Source organism: Venturia canescens, chromosome 1, assembly GCF_019457755.1.
Source record: "Venturia canescens isolate UGA chromosome 1, ASM1945775v1, whole genome shotgun sequence".
NCBI lineage: Eukaryota > Metazoa > Arthropoda > Insecta > Hymenoptera > Ichneumonidae > Venturia > Venturia canescens.
Genome location: NC_057421.1, coordinates 6,831,069 through 6,841,540, shown reverse-complemented (window position 1 = coordinate 6,841,540; position 10,472 = coordinate 6,831,069). Strand labels below are relative to the sequence as shown.

At 44.2% G+C, this 10,472-nt stretch overlaps 1 protein-coding gene across 6 annotated transcripts in view; it reads right to left on the bottom strand.

Moving 5' to 3' along the window:
- CdGAPr (GTPase-activating protein CdGAPr) overlaps positions 1–10,472 on the bottom strand; it is a 57,405-nt gene continuing 46,933 nt past the window's right edge. For all 6 annotated transcript variants that reach the window (XM_043423631.1, XM_043423619.1, XM_043423645.1 and 3 more), the window contains 6 exons: positions 9,543–9,680; positions 8,676–9,080; positions 7,394–7,724; positions 6,895–7,228; positions 5,462–6,389; positions 1–4,922 (listed from right to left, as the gene is read on the bottom strand). In XM_043423631.1, the coding sequence (XP_043279566.1) occupies positions 2,379–4,922; positions 5,462–6,389; positions 6,895–7,228; positions 7,394–7,724; positions 8,676–9,080; positions 9,543–9,680 (4,680 nt within the window). In that variant the 3' untranslated portion in view covers positions 1–2,378. The remainder of the gene's footprint in view (positions 4,923–5,461; positions 6,390–6,894; positions 7,229–7,393; positions 7,725–8,675; positions 9,081–9,542; positions 9,681–10,472) is intronic.

Genomic DNA, 10,472 nt, shown 5'->3' with positions numbered 1-10,472 from the left:
TTAAAGTATCGTATATTTTTAATTCGCTGTCAATTTTTGGTCACAGCTTCGTCGAAATAGATTGGATGAAATATCGTTTACGATTATAAATTTGCTATGCAACAACACATCGATCGGTATAATAATAATAATCTACAAATCCGCCGATAGAACTTTCATGTCTTTAGCACAGATCGCGAATCACGAGAGCATATTTCACGTAGAATTCGTGCTGTTAAATCCAAATTTTGTTCTTCCTCGTTTAATCGAACGGCAAGCCAAATTAAGGTAGCCCAACGATCCGATGGACAGTCACTTTTCGATTTCGCTACGTGAAATATGATTTTTATTTATTATTCTTTTAAAATCTATATTTATATATATATTTGTTTTTATTATTGTGTTATAAAGAAAACGGACGAAAGTTCGTGCCCGCATAAATTGGCACAGTGTCTCTATCAATAATACAATTATGCCTTCGGCGGCCGCGAAGACGTGACTAAACTCTATTCACTGACTCCTCAAACTCCAAGTGTTTGGGATGAGCACAACGCGCGATTGTTCTCTTCGGGGGATTTTATTTCATTCATTTTATTTCGAATAGTTTTTTTTTTCTGTTTTTTGTGTTACCCAAGATGCGAATGAGCTTTCGGGGAACTCTCTCGGTGAGATCTCGGAGGTACAAACTCGAATGGTGAATTATTCTGACGTACGAGAATGAACTGCGCACAGATTCTGCGAAGCCGTGACGTAGTCTTTTGGAGCAAGGTTTTTTGTACTCTTGAAACTTTTCCTTTATTAAAGTACTTTTTCCGAATATTCTCCTTTACAAAAATCACGATTCTCGACTCTTTTCCTCCTTCCCATTCCGTTAATACGTTTCGAATTGATCGGGAAGGGAGAATATTTCAAAGGAATTTCAATAGGCTCGAAGGAATCGACGAACTCGGTTTCGTATACACCGACGCGGAAATTTCGTGAGGGTTGAAATCCTCTTTTTTCTCCAACGAGATATTAAAAATTTGAAAAAATCGTAATTCTGCTGGAAATCGATTTTTGTAAAATCACAGGGCTGGACCTTCAGACTTTTAGCCTACTTCGAAATGTTGAAGTTGACGTGGATTTTCGTGTGCAATTCATTCTCGAATGGAGCGTCGATCAGCGTCCATTCTTCATTCCCAACATACGATTAAACTCAGTCAAACGATAGCTGCGTTAACGAACGCGAAAAAAACTTAATATATTAATCATATGTGTGAAGATTAAAAATAATATGTAGAATTTACAAGAGATATTTTGTAACACCAAGAACCAGTCAACGGTGAGAAAATAACGTCGTTACATGTACATATAAACACGAAAGTATAAAACTCTTAATTAAATCATCACCGTTTGTTCGTTTTGCGAGTTTGATAATATAAAAATTTCGATAATGTTATTCTGGAGAATGGAAACAGCGACGAACGAAAGACGGTGAAAAAGATTTTTTCTTGTTTCAATGAAACCAGAGAATTCGCGTACCAGAGCCTTCGCCATATTTTCTAGGCCGATTAGATCGACGATCATTTAACAAATAAACTCGAATTCTCCGGTCGGAGTATTTCCTCGCCAAATTAATACAACAACGAAGCGTAACAAAATAGAGAAAAGGATAAGACAAAGCAGTCTCGAGGGCCTAAACGTATGATGATAGTAACGCACTTTAAATTCGAGTCGAAAAGCTTATTTTAATAAATGCACTTGTCGCGACAGCTTGGAAACAATCACACACCCAGCGTATCGTTCATAACGTAACAATTTACAAAAAAACTAGAGCTTAAAGAGAATGAACAATGTTAAGGAAAGAGAAGAAAATGAGGCACTCGTAATCCTCGATATCGTATTGGCCAATAGCGTCACAGTCAAACGTTGAACGAACAAAAAAGTGGCTCTGGTACTCTAATCTTATTTCCGATTGCTCGACTCAGAGTTTCTGACTCTCCCTAAATTCTAGTATCAGAAGTATCGATGAGATGCATATTAGGAATGTTAGATTTGTTTTGTCCATTCATTTGTCAAGGTATAAAAGGGACGAATTAAAACAGAGAGAGAGAGAGAGAGAGAAAGAAAAATTGAACGAATGCAAACGGTGAGAAGACAAGCGCGCGGTTGCCCATTTCTCGTCGACTAAACGCTAGATTTATATATCGGTTAGGCGCAGAGGCTTAAGCTACTGTCCCCCGTATCACGAGAGGAAAATACGTGAGTTAATTCGTTATAACGCGCTGCTACATTAGGCTTCGTCGTCTGTGTTACAACGGTGTGTCTGTTCGTTTGTTAAATCTTTGCTAATAATTCGAACGAAATACTCAAAGAGTTTTTCTGTGAGTGAATAACTTAATAGAAATACGATCACTTGGTCAATGCAGGGAAGGTCTGGAAGCGCGTTGTTTGAGCCTCGCGAGCAAAGCTTGTTCCCCGTCGTCGTCAGTTCTGGAGGTCGTGGTACCGCGAAAGCTCTCAGATCTGTATTTGTCGCGCAAAAACATGCGTCGTTCTTCTTTGTACTTTTCAATTCTTTCGCGACAACGGGGGTCCCCGAGATCCAAACCGCCTAAATTGCGGGACTGAAGCTTGTCGGAGCTGTTTGACGAAGACATGGAGAGCTCGGTGCCGACGTTCGGGGTCGAATTGTGCTGTGAATCTTCCAACGTTTGTTTCGAGGGCAAAGAAGGAAGAGCATCGTTCATGCGATTGAATTTCCCTTCGTCGAGAGACCGGCTGAGCGCAGCTCTCGTCGATCTCGCATGCCGAGCTCGCAAGCAGGGCGGCAAGTATTGCATGCCGTTGTTCGACGAAGGCTCTTCCGATTTCCCCCTCGCAGTGTCCAACTCTTGCCTCATCTTCCTCTCTCGCACTATTTCTCGGCCAATTTCCGAGTCGAAACTGCGACGATCGCTCGCCGCGATTTCCGAGTCGTAACGCCTGCGTGGATTCAACGGTGGCTCGCTCCCGACACCGCCGGACAGTCGTTGGAGCGCGAGCTCCTGTAAAATCGCGGCCGTGTCTCGCAGCACCACGGAATCTTCGATCGGCGAGGACGCGTTCGACAACGTGCACGACGAATCCAACGACGTCGTCTCGGAAGCTCCTTCCGGTTGGTGGACTATTTCACACGGTTCTGCAGCATTCTCCGACGCGATGACGACCTCCTCGTTGTCACGTATTTGAGAATTCTGCATGTTGTTACGTTTTACATTTTCTTGGATGTGCTTCGGAAGATACTTGAAATGATGATGATGGTTCGGGTGGTGGTGATGATGGTGATGGAGACTCTGATGTTTGCGAGGACTTTGGCCAAAGCTATGATTGTGGGCACGCTCTTGACTCTGATTGTCCGACCTCGTTTCATTCGAGCTTCGCCTCTGCTGCTCCGTGCCCGGAATGTACTGTCCCGTCTGTTGGCTTTTAACGATCATTCGTTTTTTCTGCTGTTCCGGAGTTTTTTGATTCATCATCGAAGCCGCGTTGATGTTTTCTTCCTCGCGCGAGCCTCGTCCCTCGTGCTTTTCGTTCATGTTGCCACGATAAACGTTCTCGTTATCGAGCCTGAGACTGTAACTCCCCGAAACTTCGTTCTCCTGCTCCATTCGAGAGGAATCCAAATTACTTTCCAAGTGTCTTAAGCTTTCGGAAGATGGTCTCTCGTTACCGTTCCGCCTGTCGCTTCCGTACTTCCGATCGTCGATGACGAAGATCTCGTTCGTTTCCGGTAAAACGTTAGAATCCTCATCGATATTATTTTTAGCGTCTTTCTTAGAGTCACTGGGGTCGTAAGAAATTTCATTGGTTTGCTGCAACAACGGTGGGCTCTCGGTTAAATCACTGGTGCCGATGCACGAGGGATCGGTATCGACGTTCGAGCCCATCGTCAGATCCAACGAGGTTCTCGAGACATTGTTCGACGTGGATCTTAGTCGAGGCGGATCAGTCGCGATCGCTTGATTGACGGTGCCGTCGAGCGGATCTTTCGGACTGCTCGCTTCGCTCGTCGGCGTCGTTACCGATTCCGTTGTTCTTTCGATCATGACCCACTCCCCGGAATCGTTAGTGGTTGTCACCAGTCCCTGGGTCTCGGTGCTCGTGAACATCTTTTCGGAGCTGTCACAAATCACGAACCCCGAATCCGGGAGATCCTCGAGCGTGTGCTCGCAAGACATTGGCGAATCGAGATCCGTGTTGCTCGACGATGGCATGCAGCACGACGGCTCGGTCGTTCGCATCGCCGAACCACCCGCCACGTTCTCGTCGATTCTTGAACTCGTCGAAACGTCGATCGTCAACTCTTTGCTTCGTGGGTCCCGACACGACTCCTCACTGTTGCACTGCGATTTATCATCTTCCGAAAAATCCGCGATGTTTCCAACAGCCTCCGAACTTTTGTCAGGATTCGTTCGACTCATCGTCTCGCAACAACCCGACGACAGAGCATCGCACGATACCATCATTTCTTGATCTTGCACAGTCGCGCTGCTTCCAATCGTATTTTTTCCCAAGGAATTCACCGATTCTGTGCGAGAAGCTCTATTGCCATCCCCGCCTCTCCTACCCTCGTAAGTCTCTATTCTCTCACAAGATTCGCTATTAATATTACTACGATCGTCCAACGTCGAGGACGATCTGTGACTAGGATCTCGTGACGATTTTGCCGACGACGCTCCTGTGCTCTGTCGCTTTTCCGCGTTTCCCAGCGACCCGCAGCTCTCATCGAGCTCCAGGGGCAACGTGAAGCTTCGGAAACTTATCCTAGGACTGTTCGAAGGTCCTGGGGATATTGAAATCGGAGTTCCCTGCATCGTTGCCGGCGTCATCGGCGTTGATGCTTCTGATAAAAGAGGCAAGTAGCCCGGTGTCGGCAGAGGAGACGGAGTTTCCATTCCATGAATGTCGGCCGACACCATTACCTGAAATTATAAGATTTTCGATAATTTTTCATCCATTAATCAACGTGCCTGTCATCGAGTCATCGGGGAAGAACCGGGAATCGCCTTTGCTTTTCACCGACAAGACACTTTTTCATAGTGAAATCTTTTTTAATGACTGGGTAAGTTTATTTATTTGTTATGTCCTATGTTACGAATATCTCTGTTCGATGAAACATGAAATTGAAAAATTGACGATGTTTGTTACAAAATATTAATTATATTCAACACCACTCTTGATGACTATTCAATTAGATTCCAAACAGAGCAAACTTTAGGACAAGTTTTTCTCATTAAGAATTGTAAAAGTGGGCTGACAAGGTTATTTTTTTTTTTTTTTTAATTGGTTGAATCCTGTCGTAGAATTTCAGTTTAAAAATCTGCAGCCACGTGTCTAACACACGAACGGAGGTGAGATACCGACTGATCCGTGCTTCTAACACTTTCAATCTAATTCATATTTGAGTCAGCAGAGTGAATGCTTCATATTTCGAGAAATGAAAAAATCGATGAATTTTCACCTGGTCGGGACTTTGGCTGTCGATGAATCGCAACTCGACTTCGCAGTGAAGTCGTTCCTCGAGTCTAGATCTCTTGCGTTTGGATCCTCCGGTGATGGCGATGCAGGGTGTGTCTTCTTCGTTTCTCTGTCTCCTAGGTGAGGCTTCGACGGAAGCGATGCCACCGCTTTCCTCCTCGGAGAACATTCTCATTTCTCGTTCTTCGAGGTCAAAGTTGAGCTGAATTTCGGAGAGATCAAGAGGAGAGGTTGGATTGGGTGCATCAGCGAGATGGTCGAAGTACGAGTCGTGGGATACAGATCGACTGTGACCGCACGGGCGAGCTGGGGGCGGTCCCAGGAGCGGACCGAGGCTGTCCTCGCCGTCGAGACTGTCGGCGCTCTTGACGGGACGCAAGCGTCTGAGTGAATTTAGCGAGCTGGGCATGGTCTCGGCTTGAGGCGGAGTGCCAACTTGTCGCGCGCTTTTTCCACGCGCTCCGAAACCACCGCGGCCGAATATCGCTCGCCAATTCAAAGACGGCGAGCGTTTCGAGCCGTTTCGCTTGCGCGGCAATTCGATCACCGTGTGATAATGGAGCGGCAAACCAGCCGGTCCGGCGCCGACTTCGATGTAGTCAGACTCGCAACGCAAACTTCGGTTCCTTGCTTCTTCTAAACTCAACAAACGCGCCGGTGTCGTTATAGCCAACGATTTTGGTCTTCCAACTGGACCGTCTCCGAATATCAACTCGGCGTAACAAACCAGAAATTCCGTCACGACTGCCTGCACACCGACACCCTGGAGTGCCGCTACCCCACCAACCTCCAACTCTTTGCAGCGCAGCAAATTCGGCGCCCATACTATCGCCACGTTTCGCGGTGTCATTCCTGTTTCCGCACCTCGTGCTGCTACTCGAACCAAATGTCGCATCAAGTATTCCAACGTCCTGCAAAACAATATCAATTTAATCGACATTCTTTTTTTCCTGCGACCACACGAAATCTCATTCAATTTTCGTTTCGTGGATTATAAATAGTAAAAAACTTTATGCAATTGCTGGAAGTTTCAAAGCATCTAGAAATCGATGAAAAGTGACCCTCGAAAAATAGCAATGTACAATTATTGTATAAAAGTAAATGAAGTACATAAAAAATGGAAATTTCATTGTCCATCATTGTTTTCGAACGGCACAGAGCCGTTGAAATTCTTCTAATTGAACGAGCGTCCAAGCATTCATTGGTTGATTGTGAATTTTGTCTTGGGAAACAGAAAAAGTTATCAGTCGATTGAGCCAAATTTAGAGACGCTCGAAAAATGTAATTCGAGTAGAATTGGTTGAGCATTTTTTAAATTAGTGCATTGGACTTTGCAAGTATTTTCAAAATTCGTTCTCCATTTGGCTAATCCGCACGAGTCATTTGACATTAATTAAAATTCGTTTTAAAACTGACCTGTAGTGTGGCGGTGGCAATTTCCTCACAGCGTCCCTCATTCTGCGTAATCTTTCCGCGTCGCTATTGGCCTGGACAGCTCCGACGAAAGTTGAGTACAATTGGTAGGTGCACAGTGGATTTGGTAACTCTCGAAAGTACATTTTTAGCAAGGAGGCAACGGAGTGAATGTCTTGTAATATTCCTTCATCCGAGTGCAAAGCAGGGACACGATCCTCGTCGAAGGCGTGACGAAGTCGCTGAATGTTTGACGTGACGCCACTCAGACGATAAATCCCATCGACCAAGCCATGGTTCTCGATAAATTCGGCGCAGCAGGTGAGTACGGCCGGCACTGGATTGATCGAAAGAGAAAATAAAATCATTCCCATTCGTGCTTATTCTCTCAAATCGTCAGCACATTTTCGAGCTAAATAATCTCAAACCGAGCAGGCTTTCATTGCGGTTTTAACGAAATCCTTCAGTGACGAAACTGCTTCGAGTTATTGATCAAACTCACCGTCTTGGCCGGAGTTCAACAAATGTTCACCGAGGTCGCATCCGAAAACACGTTCCTTGAGAATACCGGACTGTTTCAATCGTCTCCTGGACGGTCTATTGAGTATGAAAGATCTGAAGAACGCAATGAGCTTTCCGTGCTTCCTCAGTACCGGTTTAACGGGTAATCTCGACCTGACGGTAGTCGAGACGGTCAAGTGACGGGGTACTTTATCACCGATCACTGCAACGCACTCGGCCGGAAAGAAGCCGACGGCGAAGCCGTGTTTGCCTCGCCACCAGGTGCTCTCCCCCGGCGGTGGCATATCGATCACTGATATCATGTCACCGACCTGTAAGACAGAGACAGCAGAAAATAAGTGAAACAAACGGACGTCGATAACGTAGAAAATATTTGGCTTCTTTCCAAAGCACCGCGGACTCGCTTCTCACTCATCCCAATTGAAAATCAACGAGTTTACTCCACGGAAAGACCGAAACATAATCCCTCATTCAACATTAACTTCTCACAAGTTTATTGCCACAATTAACCCGCGTATTCCCGTTACAAAGAAGGTGCTCGTAACTCACAGCTACGCTCCAACTTTTCCCACGCAATTCCCTATTGAGTAATCAACATACCGACCGACGCCTCCAACGTTAGTAGAAATAAACCGTGCTCGATCATTCGAGCCAGGCGACTGTGCTCTTAACGCGAGCGAACAAAAATCGTAGCAAAAAGACGCTGCGTCGCGGATCGAGCTATTAAATGGGCTTGCATCGTTCGAGGGCGATCGGTTTTCTTTCTTCCTTTTAGTACTGACTACCTTTTTCTGCAGATTCAGACTATGCATATTGATCAAACTTTCTTCCCGTCTGTATTTCAGAAACTCAGCACTTAGACCGTAGGAAAAAACATCGACTGTGGTCAATTCCAGTACACACGGTCGATGGAACGGTGCAAGGGGAGCTAAAAAATTCGATGATTCAAATGAAATAGAATTGACTGGGACAACTTTGATAACTGAACGAGTCTATAAATTTGATGAACGCAATTTCCGAGAGCGACGAATACACAAACTTGTTTCTTCTCATTTTTAATTTTTCTTTGATTTGAAAAAAAAACTAGAAAAAGGTGCGAACGAAGGAAATGAAAAGAAAACAAAATATTCGATCGCCAAAAGAGTTTCCACAGGGATAAATGGGAATTATTGTAAAATCGTCTCCCCGTTTTTGTTTGAACGACGAGCACTCGGAGAATCGAGAATTCCGGGCTGGATCGATGAACCGCTCCGTTTTGTTACCTGGAAGGAAATCTCATCTTGAGCTTGAGCTGTGTACGGACGAACGGCATAGGCGGCGGCAACCGCAGGTGTATTTATCGGACAGGAATCTGATTCCGGAACTAGGATTCTTCTACCGCGATTATCGAGTTGCAGCCAATTGAGAACCGGGCCACAATTCAAGCCCTCGTGATTCAGTTGTGAAAAACGTTCCAAGTATGCGGTGAGAAGATCGCCCACGTTCTTCGACGGCTGCGAGTCCGGGAGCTTTGCGAGCGACGAGAATTTCCGATCGAATATACAACGATGCAATTGCTTGTCGAACATAACAAAGTTCTCGTACGAACGTTGAAGAGTCCAACAAGCATCGCCCGACGTAACTCGAACGGCGAAACTCGGGTCGTTAGGAACTTCGGTCACGGACACCTGAAAAACAAATGTCCCATTATTATTAACTTCTCAAATTTTGCCGAAAGAAAAAAAATATTTTTTGACTGTCATTCTTTGATTCAGGCTCGATGAAAATAGACCAAATATTTTTTCGAGCGTCTGTTGTATAATCGTGGCAATAAAATCTCTAAAATACTGAGAATAAAAATCTTTCATCAACATCAACGAATTTTCGCTGTTTTTTATTTTTCCAATAAATTTTGCAATTCAAAGCTCTTTTAGCTCAGTTTCGTGAAATATTAAAAAACAAATATTCGTTTCGGTAGAAAGATTTTCTCTTTTAAAATTTCGAACTCTCGTTGCTGGACCAAAATAATGTTTTCGCTGAATATATTCAGAGAGTATTTTGATATTTCGAGAAAATTACGCCCCCCGAAACCGGAGCTGTAAACATCTTTCAGGTCCTTCCAAATCCAGAAATATGCAAATATAACGTACCTCCAAGGCGCCGAGTTCGACGTGCTCGTAATGGAAGTGGGCGCACTCGTCGAGCTTCGGAAACCTTGCCACACTTCCCATGTTGCTGCCCGAACTGACTGGTGTGCCAAAGTCCTCTGTTCGTCCACAGCCGAGTCCCTGCAAAACAAACACGAATCCCCATTAATAACATTCGTCTTCGATCGCTAATCATCGAATTGATGTGCTTACGAGCAATCTTCGACCCGCAGTTGAAGCTAATCGTTAAACAATTTCTACAAGTCTGTGTTTTGTCGAAAAATCCACGAAAATAAACTTCGACTAAATTTCTAAATTTGATTGAATTTTTCATGAAATTTTTCGACTAAATTTGACTCATTTCTTCATTAAAAAAAATTTTTTCGTACAATGGACTGAAAGGGACTAAATTTATGAGCTAAAATGCTCAGGGTTTCTTCGATTTATTGATTTTTGCCAAAAATTATTTCAATCATAACAAATTTATGATTAATTTCATTATTTCAGTTAATTAATACTTCAACGACGAATTGTCCACAAAATTTCAAAATTTCGCTAAGAATGAAAGTTCCAAAGAAACGATTGATCTCAAGTAGCCAAACTCTTTGAATCGCATGAATCATCGAGGCCCCAAATTTGATCAAGAGTCCAAAGAAACTGTTAATTCCCGAAAGAAGTGTTCCACAGAAAAAATCCTCATTTTCCATTCGTCCGGATGATGGACTGAGGCAAATGATTGTCGAGGGTCGACAGAGCGTTGAGAGGAAATTTTTTTGCCCAGCGTCGTTCTGACGATGAGTAAAAAAAAGGGGCAGAGCTTAAGGAGTCATTCGATATTAGGCTGGAATGCTGGACGTTCTCCCTCCCTTAGTTCACTATTCCCATTGTTTGGTCGAGCTGGTAACGATGAATCATTCTTTATATTGACCGCAC